Source organism: Schistocerca gregaria, chromosome 6 (assembly GCF_023897955.1).
Source record: "Schistocerca gregaria isolate iqSchGreg1 chromosome 6, iqSchGreg1.2, whole genome shotgun sequence".
Classification (NCBI taxonomy): Eukaryota; Metazoa; Arthropoda; class Insecta; order Orthoptera; family Acrididae; genus Schistocerca; species Schistocerca gregaria.
The window spans coordinates 492,133,530-492,158,928 of NC_064925.1; the positions used below are offsets into that span (position 1 = coordinate 492,133,530).

Sequence of the window (25,399 nt, forward strand, 5' to 3'; positions counted from 1 at the left end):
TGTAGAGTGAAAATTTCATTCTAGAACCATTCATAAGTTTTCAAAATAAACTTAGAATGTGTGCTTTCCTGCAGTCTTTAATTGAACAATGGGGGACCATTGTGCATTTGAAGTCATCTCGGATTCAGAGATACATGGTGTATACAACACGAGGAAATGTTAAGTACAATATCCTGTAATGACAGACACTTTCCTCAAAATCCCATTTAACATCTGAAAACAAGCATTGCAACTAAATTGCATGCCATCAATGGACGTGTTTACTAGTCACACAGGATTCCCTCAGCTACATCTATACTCTGAACCACTATCACATGCTTAGTAGAGGGTACATACCATTGTACCAGTTACTGGGGCTCTTTCCCATTCCATTCACATATGGAGTACAGGAAAAATGATTGTTTAAATATTGTGTGTTCTGTAATTAATTTAATCTTGTCATCACAATCACTATGGGAGTGAAATGTAGGGGTTTGTAGTATATACCTAGTCATTTATAGCTGGTTATTGAAATTTCGTTAGTAAACTTTCTTGGGATATTTTAAGTTTGTCTTCAAGAGACTGCCAGCTGAGTTCTTTCAACATCACAGTGATACTCTCTCAGGGTTCAAACAAACCTGTGACCATTCGTGCCATCCTATGTGTACATTCCATGTTGCCTGCTACTGCTATTTGGTTCAGGTCCCACAAACTTCAGCAATTTTCAGGGTGGGTCCAATGAGTGATTTGTAAGCTAATTATTTTGTAGACTGGTTGTACTTCCCTAGTGTTCTACCAATAAACTGAAGTCTGCTACCTGCTTTAACCCTGACTGACTGTGTGACCATACCATTTCATGCCGCTACTAAGTGTTACACCCAAGTATCTGTGCAAGTTAACAGATTGCAACTGTGACTCACTAACATTATATTCATAGTATATTATGCTTTTTCATTTTTGTGAAATGCCCGAGTTTACATTTTTGAACATTTAAAGCAAGCTGCCTATCACCACACCACTTTTAAATCTTACAAAGGTCTGACTGAATATTTGTACAGCTTCATTCAGACAGTACTTCTTTATAGATAAATGCATTATCTGTGAAAAGCCTGAGGTTCCTATTAATATTGTCTGCAAGATCAATAAAATACAACATGAAAAGCATGGGGCCCAACACACTTCCCTGGGGTACATCCAAAGTTACTTCTACATCTGGCAGTGACTTTCCATCCAAGATAACATGATGCATCCCCCCTACCAAGAAATCCTCAATCCAGTTACATATTTCATCTGATACCCCATATGATCGTACTTTTGATAATATGCATATGTGTGGTACCAAGTCAAATGCTTTTTGGACATTGAAAAATATTGCATCTACCAGACTCCTTGATCCATGGCTTTCAGGATGCCATTTGAGAAAAGTACCCTATCTTCAGTGTTTAATGTAGCAGATATGATTCTTCCAGTTCTAATGTTTTTTTCATGTATCACTCACTGTCATTTTCACTAGCCTTACCAGTTTACTAGCGATTCCCAACTCAGCCAAGCACAAAATAATTGTCCTCTATACATCATGTGCCGCTTTACAGTCTATAAAGAGAGGATTTGTACCAATGTAGAATTCTATAGCCTTCTCCAGGATTTGCCTTTGAGTATAGATCTGATCTACAATTGAGTTTCCTGGGAGAAATACATGTTGATATCCACTGATTGCTCTGAATTATTGGGAGGAGATGGTCGAATTGTACATTGGAGAATACTTTATACCACAATTTAAGTAATATGATCCCTCCACATTTCCCACATTCTACAATATATCCTTTTTTTGTATATGGAGCATATTATTCCTTCTTTTCACTGCTGGGGCATTTTCTCCTCTTCCTATACTAAAACAGATCCATTCGAATTTGATACCTCCTTGCTTAAGTATCTCCGCTGGAATATGGTCTGTTGCTGCTGTCTTGTTTATCAGTTTCTGCTCAGCAAGTTTGGTGGATCTATGCTGTCTGAGAAATCTGTCAAAGTGTCTGCATTATATTTCACACATCTCTTTTCCCTCACTTAAAATTTTTTCTATTTCATTTTTTTATGGCTTGTTTTACCACTAAAGGATTTCCTTGCTGCCTTTACTTATCTGTAAAATTTTCTTGCCTCATACTTACTCCTCAGAAGATCCATTTCTTCAATTTTTGTTTTCATCCACTCTCCCTTTCTTCTTTGATGGGCCCAATTCTCCTCCTTTATAATCTTCCACCATCCTTGTACACTGTGATTATAGTGTCCTCTTATATGCCTCATTCTTTTCTCCATTACTATTTCATATTCAGCATCAATCCACAGAGATCTTTTATGTCTTACTTCGCTTCCTAGCGTTCCACTTGCTGTAGTCTCTGCTGCATCTATCTTCAGCTGATATTCAATGTTATTACATTCAGTACTTTTGAATATTCTTGTCATTCCCTCCTGGTACTGTTATCTAATTTAGGCATAGTGTGTCATGTTTCCTGCACTGCACTGGAGATCCCAGCCCTCACTCATGCCCAGAACAGAAAGTGATCAAAATCTATATTTAGACCTCCATGGCTCCTCACATCTAATAGAGCTGATCTGTGTCATGCATCTGTCCAGCACATGGCAATTTCATTTATTAAGTTTTCATCTGCTGATGTACACGTTCCTTCGGGTATGTCTTTATGTGGGAACATTGTTGAACCCACCACCATATTTCTAGCTGCTGCAAATAATGTATGTCTTGTTTCACTGTCAGTGCTTATGATACATCTGCTGTCAGCCTTATATGGCAGACAGCATGTGGTGGTGTCAAGTAGTGCCATACAGCTTTTCTAGATAGAAAAAATATGGCAACTAGGTGTTGAGAGTGGACAAAGGCCCTAGAATTACTGACTTAATATACTAAATGGCCAACAATGAGCAAGAACACCAGAAACAATGGCGACTATGGCTGACTATCAATTCAAGGGACCAACAATCCACTGAATATCCACTTATTTACTTTACATAATTTATTCAGAAGACTCATTACCCCCATCATTTTAAAATGAATATAATAGTACTTTCCTGCCGCTAGCAGAATATACCTTCAAACCAAACATGGTTAAATGTTTGAGAATACATCTATCATTATTTTTGCTCATGTGCTGGTGCATTTGGTTGAAGATTTTGTGAAGTCCCGGTGCTGTCATGATACAAAGCTAAAGCTGTGGTGTTCCTTCACATACAATTACATTGTTTGCTTTTAGCTTTTGAGTCTCAAAATATAGTCTGGCACCTTCTGTGTGAAATTTACTTATTCTGAAGGTGGGGCACTTGTTAAACACAAATGCTTCAGTGAAATAAATGGCAGTGAGGTATCACTGGTCTGTCCTCTCTTAAATGGCTGCAACAATTTCTTTGATGCACAACAGCATTGATCTTTTGGTAGAAAGGTCTAAGGATTAGGAAATTAAACAGAGTATCAGCTGTATCCCTTCAATCATCAACATCGTTTTATTCAGAAGTTACAAATGATAATTTCGAGCTGAAAACTTAATCTTTCTGTGAAATTTCAATAAGCGGTCTGTTTGTTGGTGATTTGGAAGCAATAGAATGCTTGTTGGGAGGTGAAGCGTCACAAAGCTCAATATAAACTGCTGCATGCTAACTTTATACAAGGCAAACAAACAGATGAAATCTTCAAAGCCCAGGCAAGGATTACATTATGGTGGTGTTGCAATGAGGCAGGCAGGAAGAATAATGTTTCACCACTGAGAGTGGGTCTGGGAAAACAACAGCATTACTTGTGGAGAGAGACAGACAGACAGCGGACTTCACCAGAAATGTAGTACAGTACAGCACAGCATCGGGTCAGGATCAGGACACCTTTGTTACAGCATGAAAGAAACGCGGTTGCTAATGGAACAAGGCAGGCCAAGAGCATTTACGGACCAGTCCTTAACTACAACAAACTCAATAAATAAGAACGAGAACTGCTGACACCTTCAAAATAGCAAGACCTATGCAGTCATGACAATTGACGTCGGGTATATATTAGCCTTTACTTTGCTTCATAAACTCCACAGCATTTTAGCTTTTAAAACAGTCGGTCAGGCGGACCGTTGGCATATATAACACTTACACTAGATCCCCTGATTGCGGTAAACTGATGTCTGGCACAAGTCTGTTATCAATTTCCTGCACAATACTGAGTAACGACAGTCACCACTGGGAGAGATGGCCACATAACCATAATCACCTGTCACAGAGTTCAATACCACAGACTGCCACTGTCGCAGATGGGTGGAACCAGGGGTCCTCCCCATCGTATCCAGTACTTCAGAATGCCTGATATTTCGGCGGACTAACCAGGGTCTACCTGAACAGCAGGCCAAGACTGTCATACCACATGGCAACAGATGATAATGAATGGCAGTGAGTGGGAGGGAACGGAGCACCTCCCAAATCGCTGTGTACAAGTCCAACACACGCGCCGCGGGATCACAATACAGCCAGTGCTGCTGCTACCACATGCAGCCAACCAGCGTAACAAAATCTGGTCAGGAAAAGTGAGTGCAGCATCAGTTACCTTGAACAGATTGAATGCCACTTACGATGAGGAACCTCGACACTCATCGACAGCCAGTGTCAAGAGCGAGTCTGGCCACTGATTGTAACTTATGGAAATAAATAATTCTGAATCATCTTTCACTGCACCTACCGATGGCAACAGGAGACCATCATCCTTCTGAGGAAAACTGGCAAGGAGTGAACTGGTCAAGTGCCTCCTGACACACAATCATCTCTACTGTATTTACTTGAGTCTAGGCCGCACTCGACTACGCCGCACCTGAAAAATTAGACCCGAAACCAAGGAAAAAAAATTTCCCAAACCTAAGCCGCACCTGAAATTTGAGACTAAATTCAAGGGGAGAGAAAAATTATAGGCCGCATCTCCAAATCGAAACAAAGTTGGTCCATTGCAATACGAGACAATTTAGGTAGAATGAATGTTGATACAGCTACAGTAGTTTGGTTCGAGTCATAAGGTTAGCAGTAAAGCTTTAGCAGGTAGCCATTGCTATGCGTCAGGCACTCCGTCCGTATTTATACGGGTACCCTTCCTTTTCCATGTGCTTCGTCTGGTTTGAATTGATTGCTTTTTTTTCTTTGATCTGATAAGCGCAGTTTTCTTTGTTATAGGTGTTTACGTCACTCTAAGCTGAAAATGCATTACTGTACTGCGTCATGCATTGTTTGTCGCTTTCTGATGTGCGTTTTTACGGCCTGTCGCCGCTCGCGGCACGGCTTGCTTTTGTGCGCGCTACCGCCACTTTTTTTAAAAAAAGGAGGTGAGTGAGAAATAGTTTCATTAGCGAAACAATGGCAAGAAACTGCTATTTATTGTTACTTAGACTGCTGCTTTCTTTGATAATGATCAACAAGAACCAAATAATAGACTGCGTATGATAGAAGATGTTCTGAACGAGAGTTTGGAGAAAATTTTTCTCCGTTTGAAAATCTTTGCAGGCACCTCTTTAGTACATTACATTCTACACAGTCATCTTAGATTTAAAAATCTAGTCAATTGCCTTGCTTCCTTTCCGACTGTATCACTATTAAGCATAAGACTAATATGAATATAAACATGATACGGTATGTATATTCTTCCGCGTTTGCTGTTGTCTCACTCTAGTTTTGTAGTTTATTAGGCAGACAGGATTTAAATGAGACAGCAGCAAACATGAAACAATACACGGCAAAATGTTTATATGCATATTATTCTTATGGTGACGAGAATACTGCACGTGATTCACAATTTATAAAAGTTCCTATAAGCAACCATCTCTTCCCACAGATAGGAAAAAATTCAGAATGCGCAGTTGGCCATATTGACAAACATCTCAAACAGTCTTTCCAGTCAGATTTTCATAGCACATTGAAATGCTGATACATTCGGAGATGAACATTACGGAATTTGTATTTACTCCTTTGGATAATGTATGAAAACACAATGGTCGAAAGTCGGGGCGGAGAAAATAGCTCATCTTCGACGGCAGAAGTAAGTTGTGGCGGTACCCACCAACTTTTTTCAGAATTTCTGCTTGCTTTGCACTCGATTCTAAGCCGCAAGCGGTTTTTTGGATTACAAAAACCGGAAAAAAAGTGTGGCTTAGATTTGAGTAAATACGGTACTCCCTCCCTCCAAACAGTCGCCTCTTGCAGTACTTTCACTGGATCGAAGATGAGAACTTGCATTTCAAGGCCTATAGCAGTGTTTTCCCATAGCTACACTGAGGTATGTATGGGACGAGGGGGTGGGGAGGTCTCAATGTTAAGTAAACAGAGTATGGGATTCAAGATTATTTGTCAATCTGATGGTTTGTTAAAGCTGCCTCAGCGTCAGTTGTGGGCAGCAACCCAGTAAAAGGAAGGCATCGATAGTTGTTCACTCAGGTCTACTAATTGGTAGACTATTCTCTATCCTATCGCAGGGAGACAAATACAGAAAAAGGTGATCTCAGTAGGTACAAAATATTTTTGAGGTAGAAAATATTTGATCAGGGAAAAACCCACAACTGAGAAACATATTTATACAATAAAATTCCACTTCAGGTGATGCAAGTTTTGTAAATTTATTCCACAACTGCTTTTGAAGTTCGAAGTTTCATCTTCAGGTGCCGCCCACTGAGAACAAGGGCAGGGGCTGCTAATGTCCAAATACTATGGGGTAGACATACTAAAAAGAAAGCTAAAGTTGTGGAAAGTGGTGTACTCACACAATTATGAAAATGTGTGTGGCAGTCAGGCCAGTCAGTCATTGGGGATCACACCCACATCAAACAAACACATGGGACTGGAACAAAAATGCCAACTTTGGAGAAGGTCCCAGACAGAAATGAACTGAATAACACTGTAAATAAATAAGCAATACAACTCACGTGTAGGACCGGCGATCACAGTGCCCGCGTGGATAGCACGACACAGAAGTGTCTAGTGCAGACGGCCCAGCTGCCCGCGGTGGCGGAAGCAACCAATGTAGGAGCCAATGAGTTGGGGAACCAGAGTAAATAGCTGCAAGAGCGAGAAACTGACCGAAGAACAATTCCACTGCTGCCAACAAACATTTCGCGTAACGACCGTGAAGGTAAGAGAAATTAGAGCTTGTATGCAGGTATATAGTCATTTTTCCCTCACTATCTGCAAGTGGAAGAACAAAGGAAATGACTAGGAACTGTACAAGTTACCCTCTGCCACACACCATATGCTGGTTTACGAAGTATGAATTTAGACACAGACTTGACAGTAACGGCAGCAACATAAAAGATGGTTGGCTGCAACTTTACTCACTTTCCTATACAGCCACATCAGGATGGGTTATTTATGACAACAGTCAACATCATGCACCAGTTGCTGCAATTTAAATTATGATATTGTGGCCCAATGTAACCATGATCTTGGTCTACATTACATAGTCAAAAAATGGCAGAGAGCACACAACAGACTCTAAATAATATCAAAAGATTTCAGTTTCACAACTTTAAAGACCTTTTCTTGCATTTCTTTCGTTACCAAAATTATCTTCCTATTTCTAGAATGAAATTTTCACTCTACAGCGGAGTGTGCGTTGACATAAAACTTCCTGGCAGATTACAACTGTGTGCCGGACAGACTTGAACTTGGGAAGTATAATACCAGCTCACACTCTGCTGTAGAGTGAAAATATCATTCTAGAAACATCCCCAAGGCTGTGGCTAAGCCATGTCTCCGCAATATCCTTTCTTCCAGGAGTGCTAGTTCTGCAAGGTTCGCAGGGGAGCTACTGTGAAGTTTGGAAGGTAGGAGACGAGGTACTGGCAGAATTAAAGCTGTGAGGACGGGCTGCGAGTCGTGCTTGGGTAGCTCAGTCGGTAGAGCACTTGCCCGCTAAAGGCAATGGTCCCAAGTTCAAGTCTCGGTCCGGCACACAGTTTTAATATGCCAGAAAGTATCTTCCTATTGACATCTCAAAACTGGTTGACTGCAAATTTAAGTTCAGGGGAGAAAATTTGCCTTGTGCAACACTTCTATTCTTAACTAAAGTCAAGGAAGAGTACTAACTCTGATGCCCATCCAATTTCAGTATTAAACACTATACACAAAGCATTTTGCATTATGGAAAAGCACCCTGTCACTATTTCAATAATGCACTCTCAAGAAGAGTCCAGCAACATATTACTTTCTCCTACATATAACTCTGAACATAAATGAGGGGTGGGAGGCAATGGACGAGATTCAAACAAAGTTTAGTATTTGTATATCATTCACACAATGAGTAAGCGGAAGTGGCACTCTAGGTCTAGTTATAGGCAATATTATGCAATTTTTATCACACCCCCTAATGTAACTTCCAGAGTAAAAGTATAGATGTGAGAACTCAGTATGAGGCCTGTGTATTTATCTTTGCTCCAGTTTCCCTGATAACTTGGAACAAATACCAAGAGTGTGAAGCACTCATCTGTAAAAAGATTGAAAACTTTGACGAGTAACATTTCTACATAAAAAAAAACTCAAAATCAACATTAAAAACTGCATGGTTTCCAAATAAAACTAACTAGAACAAATTTGGGTTGAAGTGTGATATTGGAGCAGCCCACCTCCTCTACCCCCTTCAAAATCTTTGTTGGTGTGGCATGAAACTGTGGCACAACAAGAGTCTAACTTAGGTTGGAGTGACAGTATCATACTGAAAACTGAAAGGGGGGTCCAAAATGTAATTTTTACCCAAATTTGCAATAAATATATTTGCAAGACATTCACATAAGTCATCAGCATGTCTCCTCAAAACTAAGCAAAACATTATTCTCTGAACCACTTGGTCACATCATAATTACAGTACACTCTAGTTGAGTCATAGAACATGGAATAATCAGATGACATGATGTGTATGTAAATGCTGCAAATTGTCACACGTCTGGGAACTCTTAAGCACCCCTTCGTACATTGTGTGTGTCACTAAGTTCAGCATCTGGTTTTGCTTTAATTAATTCACTGTTTCAATGAATGCCACAACAGTCGGTATCACTGAGCAGAAACTAATGCGTACGCAAGAGAGAAACCTTGTGAACTCCCTATTGATTACTTATTCATTATGCTAAGGTTTAATATTGGTTTATAGCTAGCTGTACACTTGGAAGCCTCACTTACACACAACCAACATGAAATACAGTGTCAAACGGGTTACACCCACCTTTCCGCTCCATGCCCTCTTTACGTGGCATAGCACCTACAAGAAAAGCCGCTTCCACATCTTTGAATGCGACAGCTGGATCCGCCGTGGGTACTACCTCCTTCACGAGAGGAAGAGCGCAATCAGCTATTTCCATGACTACGCCTTCTAATACTGACATCATGGGTGGAATATCCAAAAGATGAAGGATAAGTGGTTGATCCTTGCCGAATACTTCGCCACTGCCAATCTGATACAGTAGCGAATATGCGATCTGTCCGGCTGCCCCAGTAACAACCACACGAATTGGTTCAGCCTAACAACAAATCAGAATCCTCCATCAGTCAATATATTTTACTAGGTATTAAATGTTAACTGAACTACGATATAATGAGCGGAATTCTACAACCTATTTAACATTTTATTTAAAGTTAAGGCCATGAAGGTCATTAGGTCAATGCTGAAACCACGAATAAATGAACAGTTCAACATAATTAACAACGGTAAACTTTGGTATGTATTATTGACGATACAACTGCATTCAATAAAATGCTATAAATAACATTACCATCGTAAAAATTTTCACACACTGGAACACCACGTATAAAACAACCTCCCCACAAAGATTACACACAGCTGGTCAGATCTCCTTCTTTTTTACAATGCATAGATGTTATAAGTTGGCTACCACAGACATTATTCGTAGCCCGAGTGTTTGCGTATTTGTAAATATCACTTGTTGCTAAGAGTAAACGTGTGCGTCTCCACTTTTACATACACTTATCTTAAAAATATACCTTTTTCGATATGTCATGGGAAAACTACGTCACTTTATTATGTCACAAATTGAGAAGACACGAAATTAGACGTGAGCTTTTCAAGATCGATTCACACTCGCCAGTGGTCATCGCAAAACCGGTTTCACAACACGGAGGTAAAAAAAAAAAGAGGGGAGGTAGCTTTACGTCACAAATTTGAAGCCGTGGCCGACTTCTCGTGCGACTCGTTGAAACCGATGTCCTCCATATTAACAAGCCCAAAACATCAATTTCACACATAGATTACGAGTTCACCGCATTCGTACTCCTATAGTTCACCGCGGTGACACTTCCCCATGATGTCACTCTGTGTCGCATTACTAGAGCAAATACGCATTCAGGAAAAGAAAAACGTTCGAAATTGCCTTCCTGACACTATGTTATTTATGTAAGCTCTGTAAATTTTAGTATTTAAGACTGTTATTTTGCACACACAATAGAAATAATGAACAAGAAGAACTCGTAAACAGTAGTCTGCTAATGTTTTGGGCTACTTAAAATGGCACCCCCTCTGGCCTTACCTCCATGGTTCACATACGCATCTAATTTTGCGCCACAACTTGTGGCTCGCTGTAATGGCAACGTGAGCTACTTTTCACACAGGACGCCACAAATTCTGTGCAGTTGCACAGCTTTCAATTTGGTGTCAGTTGAAATCATACGGGGGGTATGAACATTATAGTACAGGTTATGGCCTTAGAGCTGTGACAAGAGTTAAACACAACGAAAACGAGAACAAAATGTTGGATCCGAAAATAGGTTTTTCACTAGGATAAATCAGAGGAAATAAACACATTTATGAAAGAACTAACACGAAAAATCTGTCTGCATTGGCAAACTAACCAACAGCTGCCATGTAAATATCATCTGCAGACACGCCACTCTTCTAAGATTCTGGACTCTTGTTGTATTCTTTGATATAGGCATTTGAAATGACTAATTTCTAGTTTAACAGCTGCAAAATTACACTGTGGAGTTATTTTCTGCATATAGTCCACAATTTATGCAGTACTTGGTTTCACCAACTACGAAATTCATACGACTCGCTTTTTTGGTTACATGTATTAAGTGTACTTATTTGTTCATTCAAAAATCTTTTAAGACTGTGTGATACAGGGATATGTCGTCATTGGTTTGCACACACATACACACACACACACACACACACACACACACACACACACACACACACACACACAGCTGCTGAAAATCAAACATTGGTGTTTGTTCTTGTAGTTCTAAAAGTTACACTGTAAGTAGTGATTCTCCAGCAGCAGAAGGAGGTTCTTACTCATTGGTCTGAAGATGGCCACAGTAGTGATCGAAACCTGTCACCATAATAAATAAATAAATAAAAATTGTGTTTTTAATAGTAAACATTTGTAACACATTGATCACTGTCACTCCCATAATGTATTCAAAACCACTAAAGAGATTGCTTACAAATCACTTATGAAACTGATCCTAGAATGTTGCTCAAGTGTGTGGGACCAGTACCAGATAGGACTAACAGGGGATATTGAACATATACAGAGAAGGGCAGCATGAGTGTTCACAGGTTTGTTTAATCCTTGGGATAGGATACCAGAAGTACTGAAGGAATTGAAATGGCACACTCTTGATCACAGATGTAAACTATTCTGAGAAAGTCTATTAACAAAGTTTCAAGAAATGGCTTTAAATGAAACTCTAGGGACATGCTACAGCCCCTTACATATCGCCCATACAGGGATAGTGGGGATAAGATTAGGATCATTACTGCATGCAAAGAGGCATTCAAACAATTATACTTCCCACTCTCCATACGTGAATGGAATGGGTAGAAACACTAATAACTGGTACAATGGGACATACCTTCTATGAGGCACCTCACAATGGTTTGCAGAGTATAGATGTAAATGTAGATGTAAATAAAGTAATTCACATATCTAGACATTTACAGGTCTAGTACGACAAGGATAGGACAGGTAGTTGGCCATAGCCTTATAGTAGGAACCATTTGCCTGAAGTAATTTATTGAAGCTACAGAAAACCTAGCGAGTATGGCTGGATGAAGATTCAAGCCACCACCCTCACAAATACAAGGCCATTTTGTTTAAGACAGTGCTGCCTCATTCAGTTACTGTTTTACAGAAAATTTGTTTAAATTGTCTAGGGAATTAAAAAGGAGACAAAGTCTCATCTTCAAGTTTCATGCCTACTGCGATAGTACTAGAGTTCTCTAATGTATTGTAATGTATCATTTACCAACAGATTTTTATTTACTTGAAACTTGGGGACTAATTAATGGATCACAATATGATTTTAGGAAAAAAGTAGTTAATAGCTAATGCCACAGACCAGGAATGGTGAACTCTTGTACTTCTACATGCCATTGTTTCCAAAGAAATGTTTAATACAGCCAGGGCACGCCAATAAACTAAGGATAGAATAAAATTTTAATACCGCATATTATTCTTTTTTTTCCTTTCCTTATTTTGTGTATGTTTGGTCACATGATGTGCATGAATGTGTACATATTTTAAGATTTGATAGTGCTGGTTAATTAAAAAGAATCAAATACTTCCATATTAATACTCTTCATCTGCAAAAAAGAAATAGACATTGGAAATTAGCAGACTGGGGCGAGTCTAAAAAAACTGCGGTTCTGGCTATGTCGAAATACCAATACTAATTTTGCAATATTTATGCAAAGTAGTACAAACACATGAGGACACAATGTAACACTATGAATTTAGTATATTTATATTACTAGAATATCTGGAATGTAATTATTATGAAACCTACTAAAATGTGACAAAACATAACTACTGTCTCCACTTAGGTGCAGCAAATGTAGACAAAATTCTTAAAACTTGTGTTTATAAAATTCGTATACAGAGACATGATAATAATTGTTGTTCATCTATGTATGAAATTTCAGAATTTGTATCAGTATCAAAATCAAACTTGTCTTTAAAAAGTTATGAAGATTTCTAAATGAATCATTATTGTGGAAAGGTATTTCATATATTTTGGCGATGATAACTGCATTACATCAGCATGTTACTTATTTTAGGGAGATTGTTAAATAAAGATAGATCTAAGTTCTGTAAATTGTTATACAATAATAATCAACTTTTAATTGTGAACTTCAAAATTACTGCTTGAAACAATGAGTGTTCTCTCAGGTTTGGAAAGGTCAATGTTATGTCATCTTTGTGGTGTAAATAAACAATTTAATAAACAATTTACTAAATACATTTACGTTTCAGCTACACCATTTACTAGATTTGATTAGCCTATCATGTTGATCTTGACATTATGAAGATCCTGGGCTTTCTTTCATGTGGAAACAAAAATCACTGAACAGATACACACCTCAGTTGCAAACTCCAGGAAACATTAAGTTCTGGTGGCCAGAAAAGGTGGTTATGTTTTACTTTATCGTGGAACAGGTATGTGTGAAAATCGTCATGACAATCTTGATTGATTGAAGTTTCAGGTACCAACACACCACAAAAACTAAATCTGGAAATTTAAACAACTGCACATTGAAAATATGGATGGCACTGACAACAATAAGGACCAAAATGATGGACAAGGAAAATGACAAACGAATAACTCTAATTCATTATGTAGCATTTCTTCTTGGAATATTTTGAGTTAGGTGAGTATTTTTTTTACCTTTTGTACCACAGTGAAAGGCTGTGTTGCAGGTTATACGAAAAATTTTTTGTTTAGGATTGTGAAGTGTTCTGACAATAATTAAAAATTGCAAACCGGGACAAATTAATTAATTAAGATGTAATTTCAAATGAAACAACCTCCTTGACAGCCTTAAGGAAGCCGAAGTAATTTTGAACAATAATGACAAACTAAACAAAAGTCATAACGAGGGAAAAGTGGACAAAAATGATAGAAGTGTTTGTAGTCCATTCAGAGATTTAAGTCACAGGAAACAGTTCAAGAAGCAAGATAAGAATTTTGAGATAATAAGTAAAGATATGGGTGTAGAAATGATATGACAAAAAGTGAATTAAATAACAGTTTAGATGGTGAAACCTAAACAGCAAATAGTAAAATCAATTTTACAAACATGGAATTGAAAAAATTATGGAACGAAATTTTGAACACTAATTTTAAATTTAGCAAATTAATAAAGGAGCTCAATAAATAAAACTTGGTCATAGAGAGAGAACACAAACTAATCGATGAACAAATAAGTGCTTTAGAAGGCAAAGTACAAAATGTTAAAAAGAATTTAATCGAGAAGATCCAGAAAATAAAAAAATCTGAATTGTTGTATCAGGCAATAAAGCAAGAAAGCCACTTTTAGGTTCAGAAATGGGCCATTATGGTCAAACTCTTGAACGGAAAATTAATAACTTAAAAAGAATAACTGGAAACTATTTATTAGTAATTAAATAAATTACAAGACGATAACAGGTTTTTTTTTCAAGAGTTCTATTTTGTGACGAAGCGTCATTTACAAACAGAGCTAACGTAAACCGACATAATATGCACTTTTAGGCAACAGAAAATCCACAATGGCTGCAATAACTGGAACATCAGGGACCCTGTCAGGCTAAGGTACGTTGTGGAATCATGGAAGAACATCTAATTGGCCCTTATTTTATCAATGGAAATCTAAATGGTGCAATGTATACCGATTTTTTAATTAATGTTTTACCAATTCTACTAAAAGATGTTTCGCTTCATGACAATGGCGATGTACCTTCAACATGATGGATGTTGTTTACTAGTGTCAGTTACATATTGGTATGACTTCAGCTATACAATGTTTCTTAACCCAAATTACTTTCTTTGCTTAGGATAAATTAGCACATGAGCATTTAGATGTGAAATCATTAGAATTGCAGATGGTCCACTATAAATGTAAAAAAAATTATTTCTCCACTAATTGCCTTTGATTTTTCATTGGTTTTCAGAAAAACCAGATCTCCTACCATAAATTATGTAACTTTTACCCTAATATCGTATTACTGCTTTGTAATATTACACTGTTCCTCTGAATTCATCTTCTCTACCTCCTCTTTCTCCTTTGCAGTTACACCTACATGCAGGGAATTCCATCAATTCATTTATTAAATAAGCAGGTTTCTTGTCATACATTATCTCATATAGTGAAAATCAAGTGGCTGAATGTTTTAAACTATTTAGTAAATATTCAAAACTACTTACATACTCAGTCCAACTTGAGCGCGCTTTACTGCAATAGAGCCTACATAGTCTACCAGTTTCTCTTATATATCTTGCAATGGGGTTTAAACAAGCTTAATTTCTTGTGAATTTTCCATAGAATCCCGCTAATCCAAAAAGAGTCTGTTAGGGATAGGAAATTTTGCTACAGCTAATATTTTATCACAGTCAATCAAAATTCCTTTCTAGGTAATGTTATGGCCAAGACACGTCAAGTGCTCATCCAAAATAATACCAGTAACTAAGACCATCTACATATGTTATCAATCTATCAAGTAATTCCTTTCACAGAACAAAATCTAAGCATTGTAAAAACTTCGCTACATAAACATTTAATCCAAATGGTACAACGTAGTACTGATAAGATCTTCCATTGTATAGAAAAGCATAGTATTTCCTAAAATGGGGTTCCAATGATATCTGGTGAAAACCTGAGGTGAGATTAGGACTTGGTCATATAGGTTATATATTTAAATTTGTACAATAGTTCGTCTACATTCCAGGATGGTCAATTTCTCTCTCTAATATTTTATTTAGGCGTCTGCAATCTAATCCAAGTTTTATCACTCTACCTCGTTGGCGTATTACAATGAGAGGGTTATTATTTCTGTGTAATTTCTCTTTGAAGTCCCCAACATTCCATCTTTTGTAATTGCCTTTCTATAACTTTCCTTCTGCACATTGGTATTCTATAAGGTTTAATGAAAAATGGTTCATGTGGTCTTAGATTAAGTGTGCACTGGGAATTCTTCACTGTTCCTGGTTTCTCATTAAACACATCATACTATTCTGATAAAAATTTCCTTAAAACCTCCTTCTGACCTCCACTAGTATCTTCTGTTTTGTTTTCAAGTTAAGTAGGAAAATGATCCAAATCTTCCTTCTCATTTGAACAATTATTCTCGTCTTCAATGTATCCTTTGTGATTGAAATACTTAATATTCCTGATACAATTCCTGCCATTCCCATTTACTATGATCAATTCCATTAGATGGGAAACACCACTGTTGGTTCAGTAAAACTTGATTCCTTAAATGTCTAACAAAAGCCTACTTAAAGTTTTACCATACAGTTTATACCCAAAATAATTTCCTCACTTGGACCAGGTACCACAACACATCTCTGGATAATTGATGTGTTATTGATTCTAAATGACAGCAATATTTACTTGTTCACAACTTGACTGCATCTCTCTGTAGCTCCTCTAATCTTAAGTCCTATCACATACAACTCAACAAAATCTTGACTGTGCTTTTTCTATCATTTAACTTTTCAGACACATCACAAACTGGACTCCCTGTATCTATTAAGCATTTAACTGCCCACTTCTCAGTTTCAAAATAAATCTATGGACCCTCCAATACATCGCTATCACGTTTATTTCCTGTCTTATACAAAAGATCATTCTCAATCTCTTCGAACCCCATACCTTTTATTTCATCTTTCATTATGTATGTTGCATAGTACTCACAAGCTGTTTCTTCTATGCTCTCTGAATTACTGCTTGTTTCTTCCTACTATTCTGGGTGAAAACTTTCCCATAATTATCACTACTTGCATTATCATAATTATCCTGAACTTCTTTTTAAGCTTCATTGTTTATGCATTTTACACACTCCATTTCATAATCACTACAATTCACAGCTTTAGTAACGTCACAACTCACTTTCATGTACTTTCCTCTCAAACTTCAGGCCTCCCTAGGTATGATAACCTATGTCTGCATAACTATCTTCCTTTAATACTTCCTCTTTTACTTAACATCTTCCCATCTAGTGCTTTATATAAATCCATCTTGCTTCCTATCTTCTCTTCAACACTATTACTAATAACATTGCATATTCCTCACTAATCTCATCATAACAAGTATGACACACTCTCCACTCTTCTTACCACTAATATCTAAAATAATTTTTTCATCCCTAGGTACATGATTGTCAGATTCAATAGCATCAACTTTAGAAACAGTAAATTGTACATCTACATCTGCTACATCTTCAGTCATTAATTTATGTAAACCAAATTTATCAGCATCATCATCATTCTTCTCCTCTCCCACTAAAACTTCATTACTTGATACCCTGTAAAGAGTAGTTAGACATTCTGCATCTAGTTCTACCTCCAAAATACCAGTAACGTTTTTCTGATTTTCTCACACATATCTATATTCGTAGTTTTCCAAAATGTCCAATCGAAACGTAATCTGTTCATGCCATATATATTCCTATACCGACATGATTCGAAATTTCTTCTTGTCCCAAAGTTCCTATCATCACCCTGTTATTATAGTCACACTGATTACTCTTGTTTCTCCTCATAAGAAAACTGACAGGCTCCCAATGGCATAATCTTCAACTTACTGGATTATTACTTCTTTTTCTGTCATTCCATTGTGGTTTTCTTTTCTCATCTCTACCTAGACAATTATTATTTCTATAATTTCCTCTCTCTCATCCTCCACAATTATGTGTTTCATTACAGTTTTCGTTCCGCCTCCTTTGTTTCTAATGCTCATCTAGTTTATCTATATATTTTTTGAAACTATGCTATAGAATAATTTGGAACATAAGTTTAACGTCAGTACACTTTTTCTGGTAATTTCCTCTTTAACACAAATGTTTGCGTGAGCTCTTCGAATGATTTATCTAAATGTATTAACTTTCTCAGTTCTTCCCCACAGAAATCGTTGCCGTTTTGTAGTCTATAATGTGCTACATTTAAAAATCACTTTTGAATCTAGTTTGTTCTGTTTCTGACTAAAATTTATTCAAAAACGTCTTTCAAAATTGCTATAACTCATTTCTGTATTATTATTACCCCAAGAGAGCCATCCAAAAACTCCTATACAAGCTTAATTTCAAGCAAATCATTCATTCCACTAATTAAATTGCCGTAATAGCATTGTACAAAATCAGTTGGGTGAAATTTGTTATCTCCTGGAAAACACTTAATAGGTTCAACCCAGTGCACTTACTATTGAAACTTTTAGTAGAAAAACTTCCTTCCAATTCACCTAATTAGTTGCAAATATTTCCAACATTACAGTTACATGCATCCACATTGGTATTTACATCTTTTTCTACCTCAGCTACTTTATTTACTAAAAATTTACATGACATTCCAAATCATTGCTATGCAATTCCTGGTGAATAGAAATATGGTAAGACTGAAATGTATGATGATGTAGAATTCTCAAAACCGACGGTTTTCATGCTCCCAATTCCCGATAAATTTGTCTGCTGTTGATGTGCGGATGAGCCTCAACTGCAGCTAAATCACTTATGGGTATCTTCATTTGTTACAGATGTTAATTGCGTCTTCTTCTTTGGCTGAACAGTTTCGGTTTCTTTGAGTAAATTGACCATCTGATGAAAGATCCGGACACTTGGATATTGTCTGTCAGGATAATGATCAACATACATTCATAGCACAAGCTTGTTGGGCATTTTGATCACAATAGCCATAAATAAACAACATACCTACCTTTCCAACGACTGTTAATCATTTTCACAAGATTATGTCTTCTGCATAATTATTATGACTAGAAAAGCATATTATCATACCTAATTTAAGTAATGAATTGCAAACAGCACAATCAGGCGCATTGCTACATTTGTGAGAATATTATAACGCCATCCATCACAAAGTGAAACAAATGCTCCAAACGAAACGTTCCTATTTATTTATGAACTACACATATACATAATAAAAATGGTACCTACTTTAAAAAATGCAGTTTCCATCAATTTGACATATGGCAGGGTTTCTCCATGGATTTTAATATCTACTCCAAACTTTTCTTTCATTTCCTCTATTGCTTGCTCAATATTTCTCCTCCATGGACTTTAATATCTACTCCAAACTTTTCTTTCATTTCCTTTACTGCTTGCTCAATATACAGATTGAATAGCATCGGGGAGAGGCTGCAACCCTGTCTCACTCCCTTCACAACCACTGCTTCCCTTTCATGCCCCTCGACTCTTATAACTGCCATCTGGTTTCTGTACATATTGTAAATAGCCTTTTGCTCCCTGTATTTTACCCCTGCCACTTAAAACTATGGAATAATAAACCTCAAATATACACTACAAATGTTACACACTTACAACTGATACTGTTTCTCTCTTTCTTTGTCCAAACCTAATAAGGAATGATAGCGATCATAATATGTAAGCCCCTAATGTATACACCCAGCTATGAAAGTATAGCAGTTGAGATCAGAGCATTTCATGTGATTGAAAGATTCAGATGCCTAAATTTCAAACTACATACAAAGGGTATTTCTAGTCATTCCTAGATGATCTACAGCTGCTTACGATGTTGATTTTATACATTTTGAAAAATTTTGTTGAATTTGTATATTGCACTCAAAGAGACCTAAGGAATGTATTATACACTTATTCGATTAATATCTTTATTACTTGTAAACACATTTAGTAAGAAATGCTGTGTGCTGTTAACATTTTGATACTTACGATCATACATCTATGTAAGATAAACTTGAATTTCATACAGAGGTTTATATGCTTACATGAAGCATGAAACATACTATATGATTATTCTGGTTGTCACTACAGTTACTACTCATGTTATGTACATTATATACTTGGAAATTACTACGCCAATGACATAAACACATTACTAGCTTACTGGATTCTAGTTTAAATAAGAAAACATCAATATGTATCAAAGAATATCTCAGAGCTTTCTCTTATTAGTTATCACCAGCTCACTAATTCCCATGACAAACAAATGAAAGAAATGTGAAACACAATAAACCCTAATACAACAGTTTTATTACATTTGAAGGGTTATATTGTTATAATTATTGATTATACCTTGTCAAAGCAGCACTTACAACAGTTTACACCACATGAAATGGATCTGATTTATAATTTACTTGTACACACATTTGACAAAATGCCTGAAATGATTTGTATCTTACCTGATGGAGATGAAATTTAGTATAAAACTACGAAATGAAGATTATGTGACAAGACCTTTCTTGATTAAACTATGGGACTTACGAACATCGAAGGTTACACACTGACATTTATCAGGCATAAGCTACCTATTTTTGAAGAATGTTCACAAGAATGAAAAGGTTTACACTTTCTCAAGAGAAACTACAACTCACACCTTTTTCTGATGATAGATGGTTAGTATAATTATAAATACATGACTTTCCTGATGATGGCTTATAAGTGGAAGTTACTACCACATCAAGTACATACTAACTACACATCAAAGTGAATTATCAATATAGTCTGATGAATTCGGAGAGCTGTGGGCATTCCTCAGGCTCATGAATTATCAGTTTGCTTGTAATAATAGCGATTTGTTTGATGAACTGCACATAACTTTTATTTGCTTCTCAATAAGCTCCAGAAACTGCCACCTATCAACAGCAGAATAAAAAAATAATAGCACAGAGTTGTCACCAAAAAGAAAAACTGAACATACTGGAAAAAAATCTATAATTTGGTATACAGCTGAGCTTCAGCAAATATGTGTGCAAGAACTTCAATGGATTGGAATTAACAACCAACAAATTTCAATATGCAGGTGTGATATTCTTTGCTGTGGCCACAGCACTTTATTTTGTTAGAAGCAGATTGATACACATGAAGTAGCATATGGTACAAAAGTGGAGCAAGGTACAAGCGACAGATGGTACAATATGTACCAGTCCTGTGGGAGAGTCAACCAATTGTACTGAACTTGCTTCTGATTGGTCAGCATGTTCGGGTGCTAGAGGTCAAAATGCCTAACTTCTCTTATTAATTATTTATATACCTTTCATTGCATTTGACCCAATTTTTAGTGTGACAATCTCTCATGGTTACCCTACGACTCTATCGTTTTTGTTTGTTGAATTTCACTAGTTTTGAGAAACATAAGAGTAAGGATATTGCAGCCAAAATGATTCGTACACCTTCGGGTCACTTTGGTGCGTCTGGGAGATGAAGTACTTTGGCCACACTAGTCACTCTGTTTTGGACTTTCTGGAGGGCTGGACACATATCTCTGAAGCGACCCCACCTAACAACTAAAAACCAACATCATATTATGGCCACCGTTGTCCCATGCAACTTCTGTCCCACAAACTTTTCAGCTCCTATCATACTTTCGGAGTTATTCTTGGTGGCAATAGTTAGTGACACAGCCTGTATAAATATGGACTAGTTAAAAAAATAAAACAACAAAGACTTGCGGAGATAGTTCACAACATCTTTATTCGCAATTTGAACACATGGTAGCCCACAGTTTGGTCTTTGCAACACAAGGGATAGCATCATCCATAGGCAGAACAGGTTTGTAATGTTGGAGTGTTGCAGATAAATGTATCAAGCTCCAAATCTCACCATAAGTGTCACTTTGTTGTACAATTATGTCATAGATAGCCACAGAGCAGCACAGTAAATGTCTGGGAATGAAGATTACTCAGAGGTCATCTGCTGGTTGAGTTTGGGTTCTGCACTACACAGTTCATCCCATTCCAACTGTGTAAACCACACTTTAACACTTCTCAATGCATTTTAAATCTCTAACAGAACATGCGAGCCACAGTCCACTGATGCTTCTACACCGTTATTTGAGCTCTTTGAACCTCTAGCTGTTAAATTATAAGTTGAAGTGAAAAGCAGTAGCGCACTGGCAAGAATCAGCAGCTTCTCATCCACCACAACACTCTGTCCTTGCAGTAACACCGAAATGTACTGGGGTGGTGCGTATCTTGGAGACCAGTACTGATCTGCACCACATGGTATAGGGCCCCCAGTACAATTATTCTGAGAGTTGGGGACTGGCTGGGTGTCTTCACCAATGATAACAGCAGCTTGTTGTCCTGCTCCAACATGGTGGTCGATTGCACTACAGATTCCATGGTACTGCTGCTGCTGGGCCTGACATGCCTGAGGTCACTGCAGGTCCCAACGAGCCAATGTGATTGCTGCTGGTACAGACAAGCTGGCCACTGCCGGTCTGGACACATTGGAGGGCATTGAGCAAAGAAGAAGAAAGATTAAGCATCCACAGACAAAGCTATGGAGTTGAAAAAAAGAATGGAACATAACTGCAGACATGTAATGAGTACTTACTTTTACACTTCTTCTGCGATGCAGGAGCAGATGAATACCTAGGCTGCTGTTGACACTCCATGGTTTTTCTACTGACTGACTATGACTATCTTAGAAACCACTGATGTCACGATCACGTGAACAGATGCACTGTTCCCACATTCCTATGGTCTCCTGCCAGTTTTCATGTGGGGAAGGAGGTGAACACTATGTTTCTATTGGTTCCCAAGGGATGTGGTGGGGGAGAAAAAAACAGTTTGAAGCCTCTGTCGCAATTCTGTGAACTAGCTCTGTCAAGTCCATACATCAAGATGAATACCTCTGGTTATTCTTTCTGAGGTAGAGGGATATTACAAAGTTGTCTTCTGCTCTTGATTTGACAGGCCATTTCAGAAAACATGAACAACTCCAGTCCAGACAGTAGTCTATATGAGTTGCGAAAAGCATCTTGAGCCCAACCTACTGCAAGGTCATTATTTGCTGAAAAGTATTCTCCACTTGTTCATCGCTTATCACCTCCTTCCATTCCTCATGTAGGAGGCTATGGATGCAGTGCTCAGCTATGTACTTACAGGTAATACATGTTTTAAACTCATCTCTCAACATCTCCTCAGTTGAACACATTATGGCAATACCTTCGCAGGAGAACACTACATGTTAAGACACTGCAGTAATTTGGTTCTGAACATTTTTCATCACACAAATGTATCATTGTTCTTCCTGTTTGACATCTCAATACGGACTCAGCAGTTTAGGGGTGGGAGCCAATTGGAATGTTGCTGCACACCCAGTGCCCTGATGATAGACATATATGCAAACGGCTACAAATGGTGGCTAATATACTGCATTTCATTCCATTCCTCGGTGCTTACATTTATTGCATTATGGGAGATTGCAGATGAGAGCCCTACCCAAGTGGGAGAGCCCTGTCTCCCACAAACTGATTAAATGAAGAATTTGCATAAATATACCCATATCAAAACTTTTTTTGCAGGTCTCCAGTTCCCAGAACTCCTGAAGTAGACGTTAACTGTGGATATTGTATCACAAACACAGTCCCTTTGACTGTTCAGAGATATCACTAAAACCGCCCAAAGAGGTAAACAACCTTGCATGATTAGCGCCTATTAGACGGAGGAGGTCTTACAGCCAATCAGTTCCAGTCATTCCAAAAGGAAGAAGGTACACAGTTGGTGTTATCTGTAGTTCAACTATGCCTAGACGGTCTGTACCGTGGTTCGATCGCGTCTGGATTGTTACTTTGTGCCAGGAAGGGCTCTCAATAAGGAAAGTGTCCAGGCGTCTCGAAGTGAACCAAAGCGATGTTGTTCGGACATGGAGGAGATATAAAGAGACAGGAACTGTCGATGACATGCCTCGCTCAGGTCTCCCAAGGGCTACTACAGCAGTGGATGATCACCACCTACGGATTGTGGCTCGGAGGAACTCTGAATTCAATGCAAACACGTTGAATAATGCTTTTCGTGCAGGCACAGGACGTCGTGTAACGACTCCAGTTGTGCGCAATAAGCTGCATGATGAACAGCTTCACTCCTGACGTCCATGGCGAGGTCCATCTTTGCAACCACTACACCATGCAGCGCGGTACAGATGGACCCAACAACATGCCGAATGGGCCGCTCATGATTGGAATCATGTTCTCTTCATTGGCGTGTGTAGCATATGCCTTCAACCAGACAGTCTTCGGAGACTTGTTTGGAGGCAACCCAGTCAGGCTGAAAGCCTTAGACACAACGTCCAGCGTGTGTTGTAAGTTGGAGGTTCCCTGCTGTTTTGGGGTGACATTGTGTGGGGCCGACGTACCGCCGCTGGTGGTCATGGAAGGCGCCGTAACAGCAGTACTATACGTGAATGCCATCCTCCGACTGACAATGCAACCATACCGGCAGCATATTGGCGAGGCGTTCGTTTTCATGGACAATTCGCTACCCCATCGCGCACATCGTGTAAATGACTTCCTTCAGAATAATGACATCGCTCGACTAGAGTGGCCAGCATATTCTCCAGACATGAACCATTGCGAACATGCTTGTGATAGACTGAAAAGGGCTCTTTATGGACGACGTGACCCACCAACCACTCTGAGGGATCTAAGCCGAATCGCCCTTGAGGAGTGGGACAATCCGGACTGAGAGTGCCTTGATGAACTTGTGGATAGTACGCCATGACAAATACAGGCAGATATGAATGTAAAAGGACCTGCTACTGGGTATTAGAGGTACTAGTGTGTACTGCAATCTGGACCACCACCTCTGAAGGTCTCAGTGTATGGTGGTACAACATGCAATGTGTGGTTTTTATGAGCAATAAAAAGGGCGGAAATGATGTTTATGTTGATCTCTATTCCAATTTTCTGTAGATGTTCCGGAACTCTCGGAACCGAGGTGATGAAAAACTTTTTTTGATGTATTATTAACACTGATTTGAATTTCATCTCGAGAAATCCTTTCTCTCCAGCACAGAGTCTTTTCCCCACGAATTTTCAGGTAGAAGGGGGAGGAGGGAAACGGGGGAGAGGAGGGCTAGAGAATTTCCCAGTGGACGAGGGACCAACTAATTTATCGATTTAATTAATTTGTCAATTAATTTGACATAAAAACTGTGTTTGTGTCTGTGAGGGGAAGGGGGAGAGGACGAGGATCTACCAGAAGGGTGGAGAGGGGAAGGGGGATGGAGTGGGGGTTAACAATGGGTTAAGTGGAGGAGGAGGGGTGGGGAGTTTCTAAGAAGGATGGATTATCCAAAGAGGGTCATATATCAATTAGAATAACAATAGGTTAAGGTCATAAATCAATCAGCTGTCTCAATTTCATTAATTTGCATATCAATTTGATATGAAAAGTGTCGCAGAACCTACTTTGCAGTTAACATCTGCGTCAGCATGAAATGATGTGGAAATGTTAATTAATATTTCCCACCTGTCTTAATGCTACAGTGCTGTGGGCTGGTAGTTGAAGAAATTAATATTTTTTTCTTATGACATTCCACCTGTCATGATCAGGAATGCCAATACACAGTGGTGAAGGTAACAAAAAGGTTAAGCTATAATGCCTCAATGCAATATGAGTGTGACATTATCAGGCGTTCGCCATTGC

The 25,399-nt window shown here is 38.2% G+C and overlaps 1 protein-coding gene across 1 annotated transcript in view; it reads right to left on the reverse strand.

The window, feature by feature from the left end:
• Nucleotides 1-10,015, reverse strand: part of LOC126279081 (malate dehydrogenase, cytoplasmic) — a 32,501-nt gene extending 22,486 nt beyond the window's left edge. Inside the window, exons 1-2 of the mRNA XM_049979541.1 lie at nt 9,753-10,015; nt 9,206-9,500 (exon numbers count right to left, since the gene is read on the reverse strand). Coding sequence (XP_049835498.1) covers nt 9,206-9,500; nt 9,753-9,755 — 298 coding nt within the window. The 5' untranslated portion in view covers nt 9,756-10,015. The remainder of the gene's footprint in view (nt 1-9,205; nt 9,501-9,752) is intronic.
• Nucleotides 10,016-25,399: the final 15,384 nt, after the last annotated feature.